The sequence below is a fragment of the Artibeus jamaicensis genome, unplaced genomic scaffold (assembly GCF_021234435.1).
Source record: "Artibeus jamaicensis isolate MK-2021 breed Jamaican fruit bat unplaced genomic scaffold, CSHL_Jam_final contig_1015, whole genome shotgun sequence".
Classification (NCBI taxonomy): Eukaryota; Metazoa; Chordata; class Mammalia; order Chiroptera; family Phyllostomidae; genus Artibeus; species Artibeus jamaicensis.
Genome location: NW_026521194.1, coordinates 18,795,698 through 18,811,400, shown reverse-complemented (window position 1 = coordinate 18,811,400; position 15,703 = coordinate 18,795,698). Strand labels below are relative to the sequence as shown.

The 15,703-nt window shown below is 41.0% G+C and overlaps 1 protein-coding gene across 3 annotated transcripts in view; it reads left to right on the top strand.

Moving 5' to 3' along the window:
- PARD3B (par-3 family cell polarity regulator beta) overlaps positions 1-15,703 on the top strand; it is a 977,832-nt gene that overhangs the window by 561,590 nt on the left and 400,539 nt on the right. For all 3 annotated transcript variants that reach the window (XM_037166016.2, XM_037166014.2, XM_037166017.2), the window contains exons 11-12: positions 1,778-1,963; positions 14,780-14,950. In XM_037166016.2, the coding sequence (XP_037021911.2) occupies positions 1,778-1,963; positions 14,780-14,950 (357 nt within the window). The remainder of the gene's footprint in view (positions 1-1,777; positions 1,964-14,779; positions 14,951-15,703) is intronic.

Sequence of the window (15,703 nt, the reverse complement as noted above, 5' to 3'; positions counted from 1 at the left end):
ACTAAGAATTGAACAGCAGCCCGAAGCTGGTGTCATTACAGAACACGGTGGTTTGGGGGCGTTACTTGGCGGGACTTGTCCTCATGTCACTTGGCCTCAGTAGACAGAAAGCCAGAGCAGCCTCCCAGTCTCTCTTTCACAAACTTCTGGTAAAAATAGCAGTTCTTTAATTTATATTTTAATTCAGTAGAACTTTATCAGACTTAAATTAACCAACTCCCAGAGAGGCCTGGAAACATAAATGATTATGAAATGTTGTGGATTCTCAACAGGGCATTTTGGAAGACAAAGATGATGACTAATAATTTACATTTAGTATTTAACTCTGCCATCTCAATGGAAAAAAGACAGCTAGCTTCAATCAAATGATAGAATTTTTTCTTAGATTATAATGAAATGAATTAGTTAAAAGAGCTAACCTATAATAGGTTTATTAAATTAAGCAATAAAGTTTCATTTCTTTAAAGCTACCTCTTGTCAAAATATTTACAGCTAACTTCGTTTACAATGAAATTAAATGAAGGAACTATTTCTGTAAAGTTCGACATGGGTTTTCTCTGTTTTGGTAGGAGTTGAAAATGCCACGCCAGTGGGTCTGGCTATGCTCAGGCCTCCTAATCCCATTTTAATTATGGGTTATTTGCTACCTCTGATTTTATAGTTGTTATTTTGTGACTGACATTCAGACATTCCAAGTGATTTTTAAAATGCATAATTTTACCTAAGAGTCCCTCGAAGTGACCTGCAGAGTAGAGTCTCTAGACATAATTATAGGGAGGAAGGAACTGCTGGCCTAGAATGACTTGATGGTTTCCAGGGCTAGTTCATTTTCAAATTTCAAACCCTGTGGCAGAGTTTCACATTTCTGCAAGCTTAAGAGGAATGTAGACGGGCACCTGCAAAGTTCGCCATGTGGACAGCACTTTCTTATTGCTGCTGGTGTACTTTTGAAAACACCAGGGACCAATACAATTACCCACGGACTTCTTCATGGACTCCTGAACCCTAAGTGTGCCTTTTACTAGCACAATCTGTTTTTTGAAGACAGCTATTCTTATGGCCAGGTGTCATTTGTCAGAGAGGACATCAGTATTTATTGGGCATCACCATTTCTTTTAGGTTCAGAAGTGGATTGCCAGTCAATCCACTGTGGATACTACCCGAAGAAGCATGCTTATGGCCTGAGTTTTGACAAAGTCAAATTTAGTGATCTCCATTATAAATCAAATCTCTCTAATTTTAAAATAACATTTTGTTTTTTCAATGTTCTGTAGTCTATTGACAATCTTTATCAGTAACATTGTTTCTATGGTAAATGATGTGTTTTAAATTATATAAGCCACATATTTCTTTAAAATTTCAGCATGTCTGCGCTAAGCTCTGTTTGTCTACAAAGTGAAGGTGCTACAACCACATTACCTCTAAGGTCTTTTCTGGTACCCAAGATTCCCTAAGTCTAATGCCCAGCCTCTTTAAATTATCGAGAATGTTCTGAAATTTCAAATACTTATGCATGTTTCACATAGCATGGCTCTGCCTTGCCAAAGGATCCTCTCTGTTGCCCATGACCAAATATTATTCCCCAAAGCTCTTCCACCCCTCCTTGGATGTGGTGTTGACCCCTTGCAGGGAGAAAGACCACCCTTTGCCTAGTAGGAGCTGGACTACACTGCCAGTCATCCTCTCTTCCCAAATGCATCTGTGTTTGGCCATGCGGGTGTGTAAATATTAACCTGTTCTCTTCCCTTCACTCTTTTCATGTGCATTTCCCCATCAGAAAGGAGAACCTGACTGCCATGCTCTCTCTCTGGAGACCACTGATCAACTCACCTTCGAGATCCCTCTGAATGATTCTGGTTCTGCTGGTCTTGGGGTGAGCTTGAAAGGAAACAAATCTCGAGAAACTGGAACAGACCTGGGGATTTTTATCAAATCCATCATCCATGGAGGTGCTGCTTTCAAGGTGGGTAAGAATGATGTTTCCACATCAGTGTGAGATAAGTGGCTTTCATGCTTGAGGACTGACTGGCTGGAGAAAGTGTGCAAAGGTGTGAGACCCCTGAGGCTTTGCTGCCATGGTCAGGAAATGGATGTGCGAACACACCTGGGCAACAATGGTCTCTTTTCATACTTTAAGTGGCTCATTTCATTTCCTAGAGATGGATCTACTAACCCAGCATGATTAACATTCTTCCTGGCATTCTTTTTTATTACCCTGAATTTGCAACTTGACGGACTTGAACCTAAAAATACACAATGAGAAAAATAGAACTGAAAAAGAATAAGTCAATGTGAAGGTAGCAAATAAGAAAATCGCACTAGCAAGAAAAAAGCCTCCGCAGAGCCTGTGAGTGATTGCAGTATAAACTGAAGGTCATTGATCACATTTCATACACTTGAAGATAACCATGGTGCTGGGAGTGCATTGTTTGCCTTTGAACTAGAAGAAGCCTATATGTTACCCCGTCCCCACAAAAAAAAGGAAGAATATGATTCTTCCCTTTGACAATGGACCAGGAGTGTGATCATTGCTGTGTTAACGTGGGGCGATATGTAGTTGCCTAGACTGCAGGTGTTCAAATGCAACTCTACCGCCAGCTGGCAAGGAACTTGACCATCTCCCCATCTGTGGAATAGAAAAAGTAAATAATGCCTAACCCACAGATTCTGAGGATTCAATAAAGTGATACAGAAAATGTGATTAAAGCAATAAAGTGCTTACTGAGGGGGAAACATGTTGAGCTCGTGTCTCAACTCCTGCTGGACAGTGAGGCCCCCAGAGTTTGAACCCTACCTTAGCGACTCTGCAGGTGTTGGCATGTTGCTTGTCCTCAATATGCCTCAGTTTCCTCATTTGTAAAAAGGGCACAATTAGTGGTGCCTGCGTCCTGGTGCTCTCATAAGGACAAAAAGAGGCAAAATATACAAAGTGCCTATGATACACTTTATAAATGTTAGCCATATTTAAATCATCTTGATACTAATAAGGTGCCATCTCCCACATAAACACTAAGAAAGCCTAGTTAGGATTTATAGGAGCAGCCCAGGTCCTGGAATCCTAGCTTTCTGAGGCATTTTTCTTCTTCAGCCTGCCATATCACCTCTTTTGCAGACATAGACACTGAGGTAATGTCTTTTCATTTGGGAAATAAGAAATGCATTGTGGATAGATAATTCTTCAATGCATTCCTTGGATCAGGTAGCTCTGGTTGCATAATAAATAATGACTAAAATTTAGTAACAGACATCAGTGACTCTTTATTTTCTTTAGGACCCTCATGACTCTGCAGGGCAGCTGGAGAGCTGTGGATTCAGGCCAGTGTCTCTCTGTCACACCACAGGTTGACAAGTCTGACTGTGCTCCTTGCACTTCACCTGTGTCTTGGACCAGCAGGCTAGCTGCAGCCTGTTCTTCTTATGATATGAATTGTCAGAGGGCCCACAGCAATGGATGAAGCTTCCTAAGTTCTGGGATCCAAACTGTCTCACTGTTACACACACACACACACACCCCATTGGCCAAAACAAGTCATATGGTTGAATTCAAAGTCAGGCAAGGCATGAGGAAACATAGTCCCCCCACACTTTGCCCTTGTGAAACAGAGAAGGATGAAGAATTGAGGCCCATCATCCAACCTCTCTGACTCTCCAGTCTGGCTCAGAAATGCAGAATCAGGAGCAGAAGAGAAATAATAGTAATAAAACAACAACAGCAAATAACATTCATTATTCTTAGTGCAAATACATGCTGGACGGCATGAAAGGTGTTTGGGTGGCTTCTCTGGTTTTATTCTTTACGCTCACACTGGATTATTATCATGTCACTTCACCACGAGGATATTGCAGGTTGCAGCAGTTAACGCCTGTCTGCTTGGCATCTGTGTGCCTGTGGTCACACGGCCAGGAATTGCCTAAACTGAGATTTGAATCCAGGCAGTCTGACCTCAGACCCCATGCTCCACGACCCTGAGCTGAAGGCTCTTTCATCTGCTCTATTCATATCCTAGAGATCAGGGACTTTTGCCCTGGACTTCTCTTGCATCGGGCTTGTCATTCTTAGCCAAGCCATCTGAGCATGCGCTGTGTTTCAGGACGGGTCTTGGTCACGTTTGTGGACATCAGCTTGATATTATTCTTCTCATTCCTAATGACAGCTCCATTTGCAGAATTTATTCCAAGTAAAATTGAAATTGAAATGAATTTTTGGAATTAAAAGCGAACAGCTCTGCTTTTCTATGGGCAATAACTTAAGCTCAAGCAGATATTGGAGAGCTGGATTAATATGGATATCTGTACTTGTGCAAGTGAGCATCTCCTGACCTAAGCAGTTTCTAACAGTCCTGTTTCTTACAGAAAGAGTTCGCTTTCCATTTATGTAAATTTCTTTCCTGACACTGGTCTGCTGAGTCAGACAGTCACACCATTAAAAACTACTGGACAGCATATTTATAGCTGATCTTGAACAGCAAGGGGCATCAATCATGAGTTTAGCCTTATTGTGACTATTTAGTATCCATTCATCTTGTTTACTTGCAGTGTAAAGGGAAGCGGCCTAAGCGTTGCTCACAAGACATCTGATTAACTAGGTAAAAAAAAAAAAAAGAGTTTTTCTCTTCTCCTTCTGCTGTTCTAATAGTCCACTGTTCCCCCTCAAAACATCGCCACCTGTTCTGTGACACAGGATTATGTTTTACAAAAATTGTTTTGAGACTGTGTTCCTGACCCTGTTCAGAAGATACAAATGAAACAGACTGCGTGTCCCTGGGGCAAAGGGGAGACAAGCATGGGGATCATGGGCTTTCGCATCTGGCCCTAGGTTTCTACCTGGTATCAACAAAATCATCTTCCTGCCAGAACATAGTCTTTTTCTCCTGGCCTTTTATATCACTAATTGGTTCTCAAGGTCTTTTTTCCCTTTAGAGAAGGTAGGTTTTTGAAAACTAAACTACTTTGAAAACTATGACCAAATTCTTCCTGTGGAATTTCTGTGCTCTATTCTCCTGGGGGCCTCGGTTGGTGTGAACAGACAGGCTACTTCTTACCAGATGTAAAACCCCTCCCTGAATGACCGTGACTCTGATTGAGGGCCTCTTTTTTTTCCTTTTTTTTTTTGCCCCCTTACCTTTCAGGCTACTGCTTTCCATCATGTCAGCTCTTATCTGAGTCACTTCTAACAGAGAAGCAAGCTAGGGTAGGATTGCCTCTTGGAACTGAATCTGTCACTCAGTCTAAGGGCAAGCAAAATGGTGTTTCTATTCAGAAATATCCAGATGCTTAAGTATTTAAATCCTAGTCAAGAAGCCCAGAAACTCTTCCCTGCTCGTGTTAGGACACAGCATTTGCCGTTGCAGACTGTGTTTGCATCCCAAGGTCTCTGCGGACCCCTCCTGTGCATCCCTCTGAGCTGCCCTTGCAATGTACAAAGTAACCACCGCCATCACGGCCAAGGGCAACCCGGAGTATTGACACTAGCATGCTTAAACAACACCATGGATTGCTGTCTTCCACAGTTTCACTCCAGTTACTGTCATTTTTTCCTGGTATTTTCCCCTGAAATCCAGGGCAGTTATTTCCAGAACCAATATATACTACATACAAGTATACAGATTAGCTTCTCATGACCCAAGGACGATGAATTGAATAAAAATAGTGTGTCATGGCGATGCTTTTCTAAAATTTCACTTTTGTGATTGGAATTTTGAGCAAATGTGTGATTGGTAAGTGAAAAGAAACACTGCCTTCATTGTAGTGAGAAAGAAAAAACCGTGGGAAGAATGCGTTCCTCTCCCCAAATCCACTAAAAAGTAGCTCTTCCTTTTCTCCACGGCAGCCCACACAAAATCCTGACGATCAGATCAGAGGCCTTAGATAGTTTCATTCTTATTTGCTAAACATTTCGAATTCTGAAATCAGTGGCTCTTTTTTTTTTTTTTGCTTTGCTTTTGACATACCATATTAATTGAACATTTTTTGAAGAAAATACATTTTACATCTTTTGATTATACTAATTTAAACTGCTTATTTTTTACCTTAAAAATGAATCACTTTTAGAAAAAATATACACTAGAATAGCAATTTTTAAAAATAGAAATTTAATACGTAGTAAAAACAAATCTCACAGAACCTGATTTATTTGACTATACTTTGGGACTTAAATGTGTCCTATGGAAACTCTGAAATAATAAGGTAAAAATTAAAATTTAAAGACAATTTTTGCCTAGGGAATAATGTCATATGTGAAGCAGATTATTTAAGGGCTCTTAAAAAGAGAGAATGAATTTAAGAATTCCTGTTATTCTCTAGAAAATTAATTAGCCAGGTTTGTGCTTAATAAATACTACTTGATGATGATGAAATTAGGTGAAAGAAAAATGCCTGACATAGCTAATTGCAAATGCATGCACTCAGAATATGAAATAGACATAATTTAAATGATTTGATTTTTGTGTGCTTAGGAAATTTGAATTCTTCCCTCTGAGAGATGCAGAATTTCACCATCTACACTATTTAATAATGGGTGAAAGAAAAAGTTTTATCCAATACAAGCAATCCTCCTATTTTTAAAATGACTAAAATGTGAATTTTTGGAGAGACTACTCACAGTCCTGGAATTTCTGGGAACCTGGAGCTTGATTCTAAATCTTCATGTCTCTTCATAATAAGGAACCTTAAGAGCTTCCAGGCGCTTAACAGGGGTCCGGTAGGAGTTCCCAGCACGAGTAATCCCCACCTCCATCTCTGCTGGCATCTATAAATCATGTGACAGATCTATAATTAATGAATTCAAAGAAAGATAAAAGGGACAGCTTTCTAAGAAACACTAATGTTAAGTGATTTCTTCAACTATTCATTTCCCTTAAATTGATCATGTTTTCTACTGGGGGAGAACCGTAAAGATCATTACTAGTGTCCATGTCTTCCAGATTTTTACCTTTCGCAAAAGGACCATACAAGCCGAGTGAAAAATAGCTCCACTGCAAATCCTCAAACATTAGAACCCAAACTCTAGCATTTCATCCTAGTCAGAGAAACATTATACATCTTATGGACAACTAAAAACAGGATCTTTACATCCTGGCCAGGTAGCTCAGTTGGTTGGAATGTCATCCCCTACACCAAAAGGTTGCGGGTTCGATCCCCAGTGGGGCAGGTTCGATCCCAAATGTTTCTCTTTCACATCAGTGTTTCTCACTTACTCTCTCTTTCTCTTTCCCCCACTTCCTCTCTCTCTAAAGTCAGTAAACATATCCTTGGGTGAGTATTAAAAAAAGCAAAAACAGAAACTTTACCAGGAAAAATTCACACTCACTATTTATCCATTAAAATTTTTACTTTTACTTAAAAAATGAAATCACTAATTTAAAAATCAGAAAAATAAGTAAATGTTATGCTAATTATTTTAACCAATTTCCTTTTGTTAAAAAGCTGAAAATGTTAGTGAATATTAGCCCGTAAATGAAAAGCCTGTGAATTTTCTGCAGTAGTAACTATTTTATAAATATATAACATTACTTTTAAAATCCCACAACACCAGCATCAATCCTTATTTTCTTGCTGATCTTTATCACTCTCACATTTTTATTTCATGCATAGACATGCAAATGAAAAATAAACTTATCCCATGCTGGAGGAAATTTTGGAACTCTACATCAATTTGATGTATATTTTGGACTCTATGATTGTCTTAGTAGGCTCGAAAAAAAAGAGTTGGTAGATCTAATCAAAAAGGAAATTATAATCTATGGAAGTTGGTATTCCAAGATGATGACACTTTGTGAAAACAGCACCTTTCACCTGAGAAGCTATATTCACCTTCATGATGGGTACGGATAGGAGTTTATAATATGCTCAGAGTTTTGTTCTAGATACTCTACTTGGGGCTCAATTTTCTAGTAATCAGGCTCTTAGCCATCATAGCATGAATAAGAGCACTGTTTATTATTTTAAGTAAATAATTTTCAGTGAGCTGGAAAGGCCTCTGAAATTCTAATCTGATTAGGCATTTATGCTGAATCTTTTTGATTCATATATCACACATATGCCTTCGTAAGCTTTTTATTATCCGGCTTTCTAGGCCAAAGTAAACTGAAAACAGAAAGTCAGGAAGGAGATAGGAAGGAATGGAGAGGAAGCTGGTGTGACTAGAGACAGGAAAAGAGTAAAACAAGCACCAAATGTGATCACTTCATCGTAGGCCAGTCAATACTGTGATGACTCTCGGTCACTGCTTCTGAAATTTTCTTGCTGAGGAAATTATAAGATTCAGTAGTGACTATAATAAAGGCTCTAAGTTATGATGTATTTATTTATGCCCATGTTTCCAGAAGGTGTTCAAAATGGAAAAAGCTATAATACATTTTGAAAACATTATATCAGAATAGATCTATGTATATTCTGATGTACAAAAAAAATACTCTTCAGATATCTTTTAAAAAAACCTCTCATGCCACTGGTGCTGAGTAAATGGTATGTTGCTGAAACTTCACTGGTTTGCCACAGAATTGGAGTGAGCCTTTTACGGCAATAACTGAATTGGATAAATAGAGAATCTTGCACAGCTGACCAACAGGATATTGGGTCAGTTCACAGAAGGTAAGCAGGCTTCATTTTCAGAACGATAAGGGCTCTTCGAACATGTACTGTTGTAGCCAAGCTCACCGGGATTCACATATCTCTCATAGTCATAGTCTGTAAGTTAAACAGCTAGTCTATTGCAGTTGAAACTTACACCAGGCCCAAAGCACCTGAATGAAATATTTTTCAAGCGATTCAACTTAGCAAGTATTTCTTGAAGACCTGCAGTGAGGAATTTAAGACGACTCATTCCGTAATCTATAGAGGTGGTAGGGTGGTAAAGTAAGTGTGTAAACAACTGCACTGTGATCTGGGTTATGGCACACAAATATAAAAGTATCATGGGTGTTGAGATGATCAAGCAATAATTCTTCCTGTGGAGGAAATTATGAATGAAAGGCAGCTGCTTAGCCTTCTTACAAAGGATAAACGTTCCACAGGTGAACAGGAATGCAAAGGACATTTGGACAGAAGGAAGAGTGTGGGTCAAGTAGCCATGGTGTGTACACCAGAATGCAGTTTGCTATCCCTAGAAAAGAGAGCTGTGGTTGGGAGAAAATGCCCCATTAATCTTGGTTGAAATTGTCATAGGACATGTGATGGAGAGCATCTGCTAATGCAGGCAGCTATTCCTCCAGACAAGAATTGACGTGCTTCCAGTCTTAGCAACTTTCTTTATTCCACTTCTTAATTTTAAAAACTCTACTTTACAATCTTGATTTATTCTGTTCCTTTCATGGCTCCTGCTTTTTAATGAAGTTAAATGATTTCAATCTGGACTGCAAGGTTTTCTTCTAGGTTGTGATTTTTTTTCTTTTATTTTCAAAAGTCTAATAGGCAGAAGTTGTCACAGAATGACTTTAGGGCCTTGAGAAAGTTGTTTTCAGGACAGTCCTCTTCCTCTGTTGGGTGCCATCTCACCCGGAGGCCCACCCCACTCGGGAGAACTCTGCCCTGTGGTCTGAAGTCAGGCTTCAGGGTCTGGGCTGTGGGTGTTGATACTGTCCCAGGAGGCTGTACTGAGGGCCCCTTTAGAAACGTGCAGAGGCAGAAGCTGACATCTGGTCATGATTAATCCTCTCAACACCATGGCCTAATGCGGACTGGCTTTGGTCCCCAGCCAGCTGCCCCTGGGAGAGCCAGCCCACTCTCAAGTGCTGCCTCAGGTTTTGCAGAGACTGGGTCTTTGCAGAGACATGGCTTTCTTACTCTCCCTTTGGTAGTAGCCATGGAAAAACTTGAAAGGTAGGGAGCCTCACAAGAAATTGGCCCAAAGTGGTAGATTAAGCCATGCACTGTCACCAGTAATCATGGCGGAGGTAGAAACCAGGCTCCACCGCATATAGTAGGAGCTGGACCGTAAGGTCACTGGATCCCTCAGAAGTCATGGACCTGCTTCCATGGGCACATGAAACATCCTCCTGACTGCCCACACACACACAAAGAACTGCCTGGTCCAAATACACATCTGTGGAGAAGCTGGGGTGTAAACACGTATTTTTGAGAGGTAAGAATCTGTAGCTTTTACTAGATTCTCAAAGGAATCTATAGGCCCCAAAAGAACAAGAATCACTAGCAAAGCAGTTGAAAACATGGACTCCACAGTGAGCCAGACCTAGTTCAAATCTGCTTTTAGAAATATGACTTGTAATTATGCACTCAACTGGCCTGATCTTTGGTGTCTTCCTTTAAAAAACGGGGCAGTAGTCCCCGATGTATATGATTTTTGTAAGGATTAATTTGCCTAATGCATGTAAAGACTTTAGGACAATGAATACACAAAGTAGAAAGACATTAATAAATGTTGTCATTAACAATTTTTAGTGCCTTTAATAATCTCTTGAACTCTGATTTCAGAAGAAATATAGCATGACAGGTACATGTCTGATTCAAAAACAAGTAGACCCGTAATGCCAGTACCCTTCGGCAAGTCACTTAATGTCTCTGTCCCTTTTCTGTCTCTTAAATAGCAGAGAGTAACACCAAAGGGTCGTTGTAAGGAATGAAGGAGAGAACATACGCAAAATATTTGCACAAGGGCTGGCCTATGTTAGGTGCTCCATTAGAGGAAGATGTAAAACTCAAATAGCATGTCTCCCCCTCCACTCTTCTTCCTGCATGAGAACCAGGTGAGGACTGATGAGACTTGAAGCCTGGGACATGAAAAAGAACTAATCTCATACCAGTTTTTACTTGTCCTAAAATGCCCTGAAGAAGTTACTCCTTATTTTTATGCTGTTCTCCTTCCTCTTTTGGAAATTCCTGTGCTCCTACCTAGCTTAAAGACAGCTAGAGTTGGTAACAGGGTTGCCAGAGGACCAGATATGGCTGCTGTCTTTTCGGTTAGGAAGGAAAGTGTCTCAGTGTGGTCAGGCTGCTGTAACAAAATGTCATAAACTGGCCGGCTTATGAACAACAGAAATTTCTTTCCCACAGTTGTGGAGGCTGAAGCCTAACATCAAGGCACCAGCAGATTTGGTGTCTGGTGAGAAGCCCCTTTGGGTAGATAGGTAGACATCGTCTTGCTGTCAGAGGGAGCAAGGGCATTAATCCCATTCATGAGGGCTCCGTTCTCACGACCTAATCACCTCCTGAAGGCCCCACCTGCTAATAACCTCATGTTGGAAGTTAGGATTTCAAAGTACAGATTTGGAGGGTGGGTTGGGGGAGAGGAGCAAAGATACAAACATTGAGCAGAAAGGGATATTTTTTTAAACAAATGTAAATATAGCCCAGGTTATAATGAAATAAATATCCAAAATTGCTGAGTCATATCCTTACATAGTTGAATTCACTTATGTAAAATCATTTGATGACAGCATCCTCATGCCTAAGTATGTATTTGAACATAGTATTCATAGAAAAAAATAAAACCATAAGTACCTATTTTTCCTGTCACAGTTATTCCAAAGCAGAATAGACATACACAGTTTTGAGGGCTATCTGACGAGCGAGGAGCAATGAGCTCCTCATTGAATCGACTTCATTTTAGATCAAGACCAGACCTAGATACACATGTACCTGGAGCTGGTTGGGTGGAGGGGTTGTTTGTTGCTTCCTCTGCAGGTTTGCTTCTCTGCTCTTCATCCCCCAGTGCAGTCTCCTGTCTTTGTCATCGACTGGCTTTTGTGTAGGGCTCTCTCTCGGGACATGTCATGTAATGTATTTTCCTCCCTGGTTTTGAAAGTCTTTTTTTCCCTTGAAGCTCTGCTGCTGTAGGGACTAGTTGTGGTCATGTATATAGAAGACAATGGTCAGCGAGGAGGGAATGCTGAGAGATCAGGGCTTGGACTCTTCTGATCCAGCTCCAGCCTTAACCAGCTGAGCAAGTCCCGAGCTAAGTGGCTTCTCTTACAAGGAGTTCAGTGAATGGTTAATCATCTGCTTCGACCATCTTATTATCTGTCTGTGCCCAGGAGAGGTTGGGCATGATGACCTCTAAGGACCCTTGCAGCTCTGAATTCTGCAATTACAATATGCTCAGTGTCAGGACAACATGGTGCTTGCTTCGCCACGAATGAAATGACCCGTCTTATAGACAAAAGCACACGCCAATAGCAGCAGACAGGCCAAGCCTCAAAATGAGAGTGTGTGGGTTTTTATCACGCTCACAGTGCTACATGACACTTGGGATGAATGTGAATGTCTTCTAAAAAAAAAATCCCAGCTGCCCTGGGGTGACCTGCCCTGCCTTTATGTCTGGGGTTTGGATACAGCAAACATGTTCTACTTCATTGTAGTTCTGCATGCTTGAGATTTGGAATGTAGCTGCAAATAAAAGTGCGTGCTTAATACCTGTTGGTAAGAGATTATTTTACCAAAAGAAAATAAATGTTCTTCTTATATCTCCTCGGCTCTTCATTACCTCTGCTTGCAGCCCCTCACCCGCACTTCACAGGGAAGGTTCATAGGAGGTTACCAGGTGGGACCTCACTCAGATTTTATTTCCTTCATTCTACAGATACTCATAAGGTTTCAGTCTTTATCTTTCTTCTTCCTGTTACACAGCATGAAGTGTCCTGCCAAGACTAAGCCTCTACAAATCCAACACTAGACCTCATTTCCTGTTAACAGAGCTAGGATCTTGATCCAACTCTTCTGCTTCCTCCTCCTCTTTAGAAACCACACACCCGTCTCCAGTCATTCTGAACAAGATCGTGTGACCCGCCTAACCTCCTCCTCAAGATTCAGCCCGATAGTCCTTCCATTAAATGCCGAAATAGAATAATTTCTTGAGTCACATCTCACTTCATAGGACTAAACCATTAAGGTTGCTTTTGTCTTACCCCCACTTCCAGTAACCTTAATCTTATTCTTTATGTGCCTCACTCAAAACAGATAACAGAAATGAAGCGATTTCCTTCTCGTTTGGCCTTTCCTGTAAATCTCATTTCCAGATTTTCTCCAAATTGGGGTAAAGGTTAAGTGGAGAGGGAAAACAAGGGGAAGGGAGGGGCATTGCTCTCTTGAGGCAGCCCGCTCCGACATTTACAGCTCTGATTCTCCCCGTCTCCATTGGCCCGATGCCTTGCCATCTCAGTTTCTTCATCGAGAGGGCTGTGCCCCTTTGGGTCACCCCCCCACAATCCCACGTGGCCAACACCCTCTCCAGCAGGTGACCTGTGCGTGGCTCTCCAGGAGGACGTTAGCTCTCCAGAGCCACTTCCACCACTCGCCCTGTTCCCTGCAGTCTGCAGAGGGGCCTCCTCTGACCATCTGCTACTGTGTTAGTCAAAACTTATTAACTTGTGCACAGGATTTCTCTCCTGGAGCCATACGCTTGGTCCTGTTGTTCACTGTGTATCCGGTTTTCTCCTTTCTTAAGGAAGTATTTTTCTTTCACATTTCATTCTGTTTATTTGAATGTGGATCCCAGATACTTCCAACTGTAAAACCCCTTAATTATTTCCCCTGCCCTATTTCTGCATTGCACAGCTGTAGCCTAGAGAGGAGTAACAAGGGAGTTCTAGCAGAGAGACTGAAGAGACGAGGCTCATGAAACCCGACCTTGAGCTGGTGTGTCTCTGAGTTGCTTTTGTGACTTGGGGCAAATTACCTCGCTTCCCTGCCTCGGTTTCCTTGTCTGTAAAATGTGAACAAAAACATTGATCTACTTCTTGGAGTTCTGTGACTCACTTGAGACAATTGATGGAAAAAATCTCTGGAAAGGTAAACCATTATGTGTGCCTGCTGTTATTTCTGTGAAATTCGTCAGCAGCAACGTAACATCCCCAACACTGCGTCTGCACCTCAAAGCAGGAACTTTTGACCCTGGTGGAAAATGAGTATAAGACATAATTAATATCTCTAATCTAACTGCTAATATTTTAAGCATTCTGCACCCCCAGGCTACCTGTTGAGAAGATACACCCTGGTCCCTTCAAGTACTTTCGTTGGCAGAGCTGGCTGCTCCCAGACTCCCACGTGTGAGGGATTCTGGCTGAAGATGACTGGGTGCTGGGACTGAATTAGTCTAGAGTCCAGGCGCCCTGCCCACATGCTGAGTTTCCATTCCTTCCTGGAGATGCTGCTTAAAAGTTCTCATCAGTCAGAACCTTCTTGCAAAAAGCTTGACAGTCCCCTTTCTTGAGCTTTTCTGCCAGGAGACATCACAGCAAATTGGTCCTTCACTTCACAGCCCTGTGTTCTTTTGCAGACTATCAGACTAGCAGCTTAGTGGTTGTGTCAGAGAAAATACCATGCGGATTTTGTCCCAGCTCTATTCAATAGAGCTAGCAATGATATCAGGAGACACATCACTATTGTCAAGCACATGACATTTAAGCATGATGTCTCTCTGTGCCTGAAAACACAAACTCTTGTTTCAGGGGATGTGACCACTTTTGTTGGCAAGCTCCTCTCCTGGAGTCAGCAACATGGTCCCTGCCAGAGCAAATGGCAGGATCAGACAAGGTTAGCATGCTTGCCAAAGATTTCGGTAAGAGACATTATCCAAATGTCTGCATTGTTGCATCTCGGGACGCAAAGATTTCTAAAAAATACTTTCACACAATTCATTCTGGTTTGTATTTGTGACTATTTGATAAGCTCCAGAACCTTTTTCTGCCACAGACAATAAATCATTCCTAATAGCTGAATATTTTTTTCTAATTTCATAGTTAAACTTGAACTTTTCCCTGAAGCAGCCACATGTCATCACCACACTTTTCTCTGTTTAATGCTGTTTTTCTTCCCTCTGCACTAGGATGGTCGTCTGCGGATGAATGACCAGCTGATTGCAGTTAATGGGGAATCCCTCTTGGGAAAGTCGAATCACGAAGCTATGGAAACACTTAGGAGGTCGATGTCCATGGAAGGAAACATACGAGGGATGATCCAGTTGGTGATTCTGAGGAGGCCAGAGAGGCCGATGGAGGTGAGCAGAGCTTTCCTTTCCTCAGAAAACTGCCCAAGTGGCCCCCTGGATATATAAACTCATATCACTAGTGTGGTAGCTACACTTCTACTGATTCCGAAATTGGAAAAATATGCCCCAGAAGTTCTCTGATGGATTTATGTGGCGAACAGGTGGTTGTATATTTTAGGCATAACTAGGAGGTGTAAAAATGTGCATATAAAGTAAGTAATTTATCAAATGTAACAGGTCCACATTTTCTAGCTTTTTTCCTTCAGAAATTCCTAGAGCTCTGGGCTTTATGAATAAGGCTTTATTCACATACTAAATTATTGAAGTGTATGACTTCTTTATATACTTTTTGGCTGATGTGTCAGCAGTGTCCATACTGTAAGACGTTCCTAATCAGATACACACGGCGTTCAATGTGAAGGTCATTACACTGCGGTCAGCTGTCTGCACTCTCCCCCGTAGCTCACACATGGGCAATACAACACTGTCATGCAACTAACCTAAAATTCGATCTGTTAAGCAAGCTGCTTGCTTCATGTTGTTAAATAAATGTTTTTAATTGAATAAATATACTTGAAATCTTCTACTATGTTTTCTTTATGGGCTTTTTTTTTAATGTAAGGAAAAATTTTACCTACACATGAAGTATAAGCATAAAATATTCTCGAATGCTAGTATTTCTAAACACTTCACTTATAATTATATTAAACAATTATTATATTATAAAGTTAACACTTTTTTATATATAAATTACTAAATGCT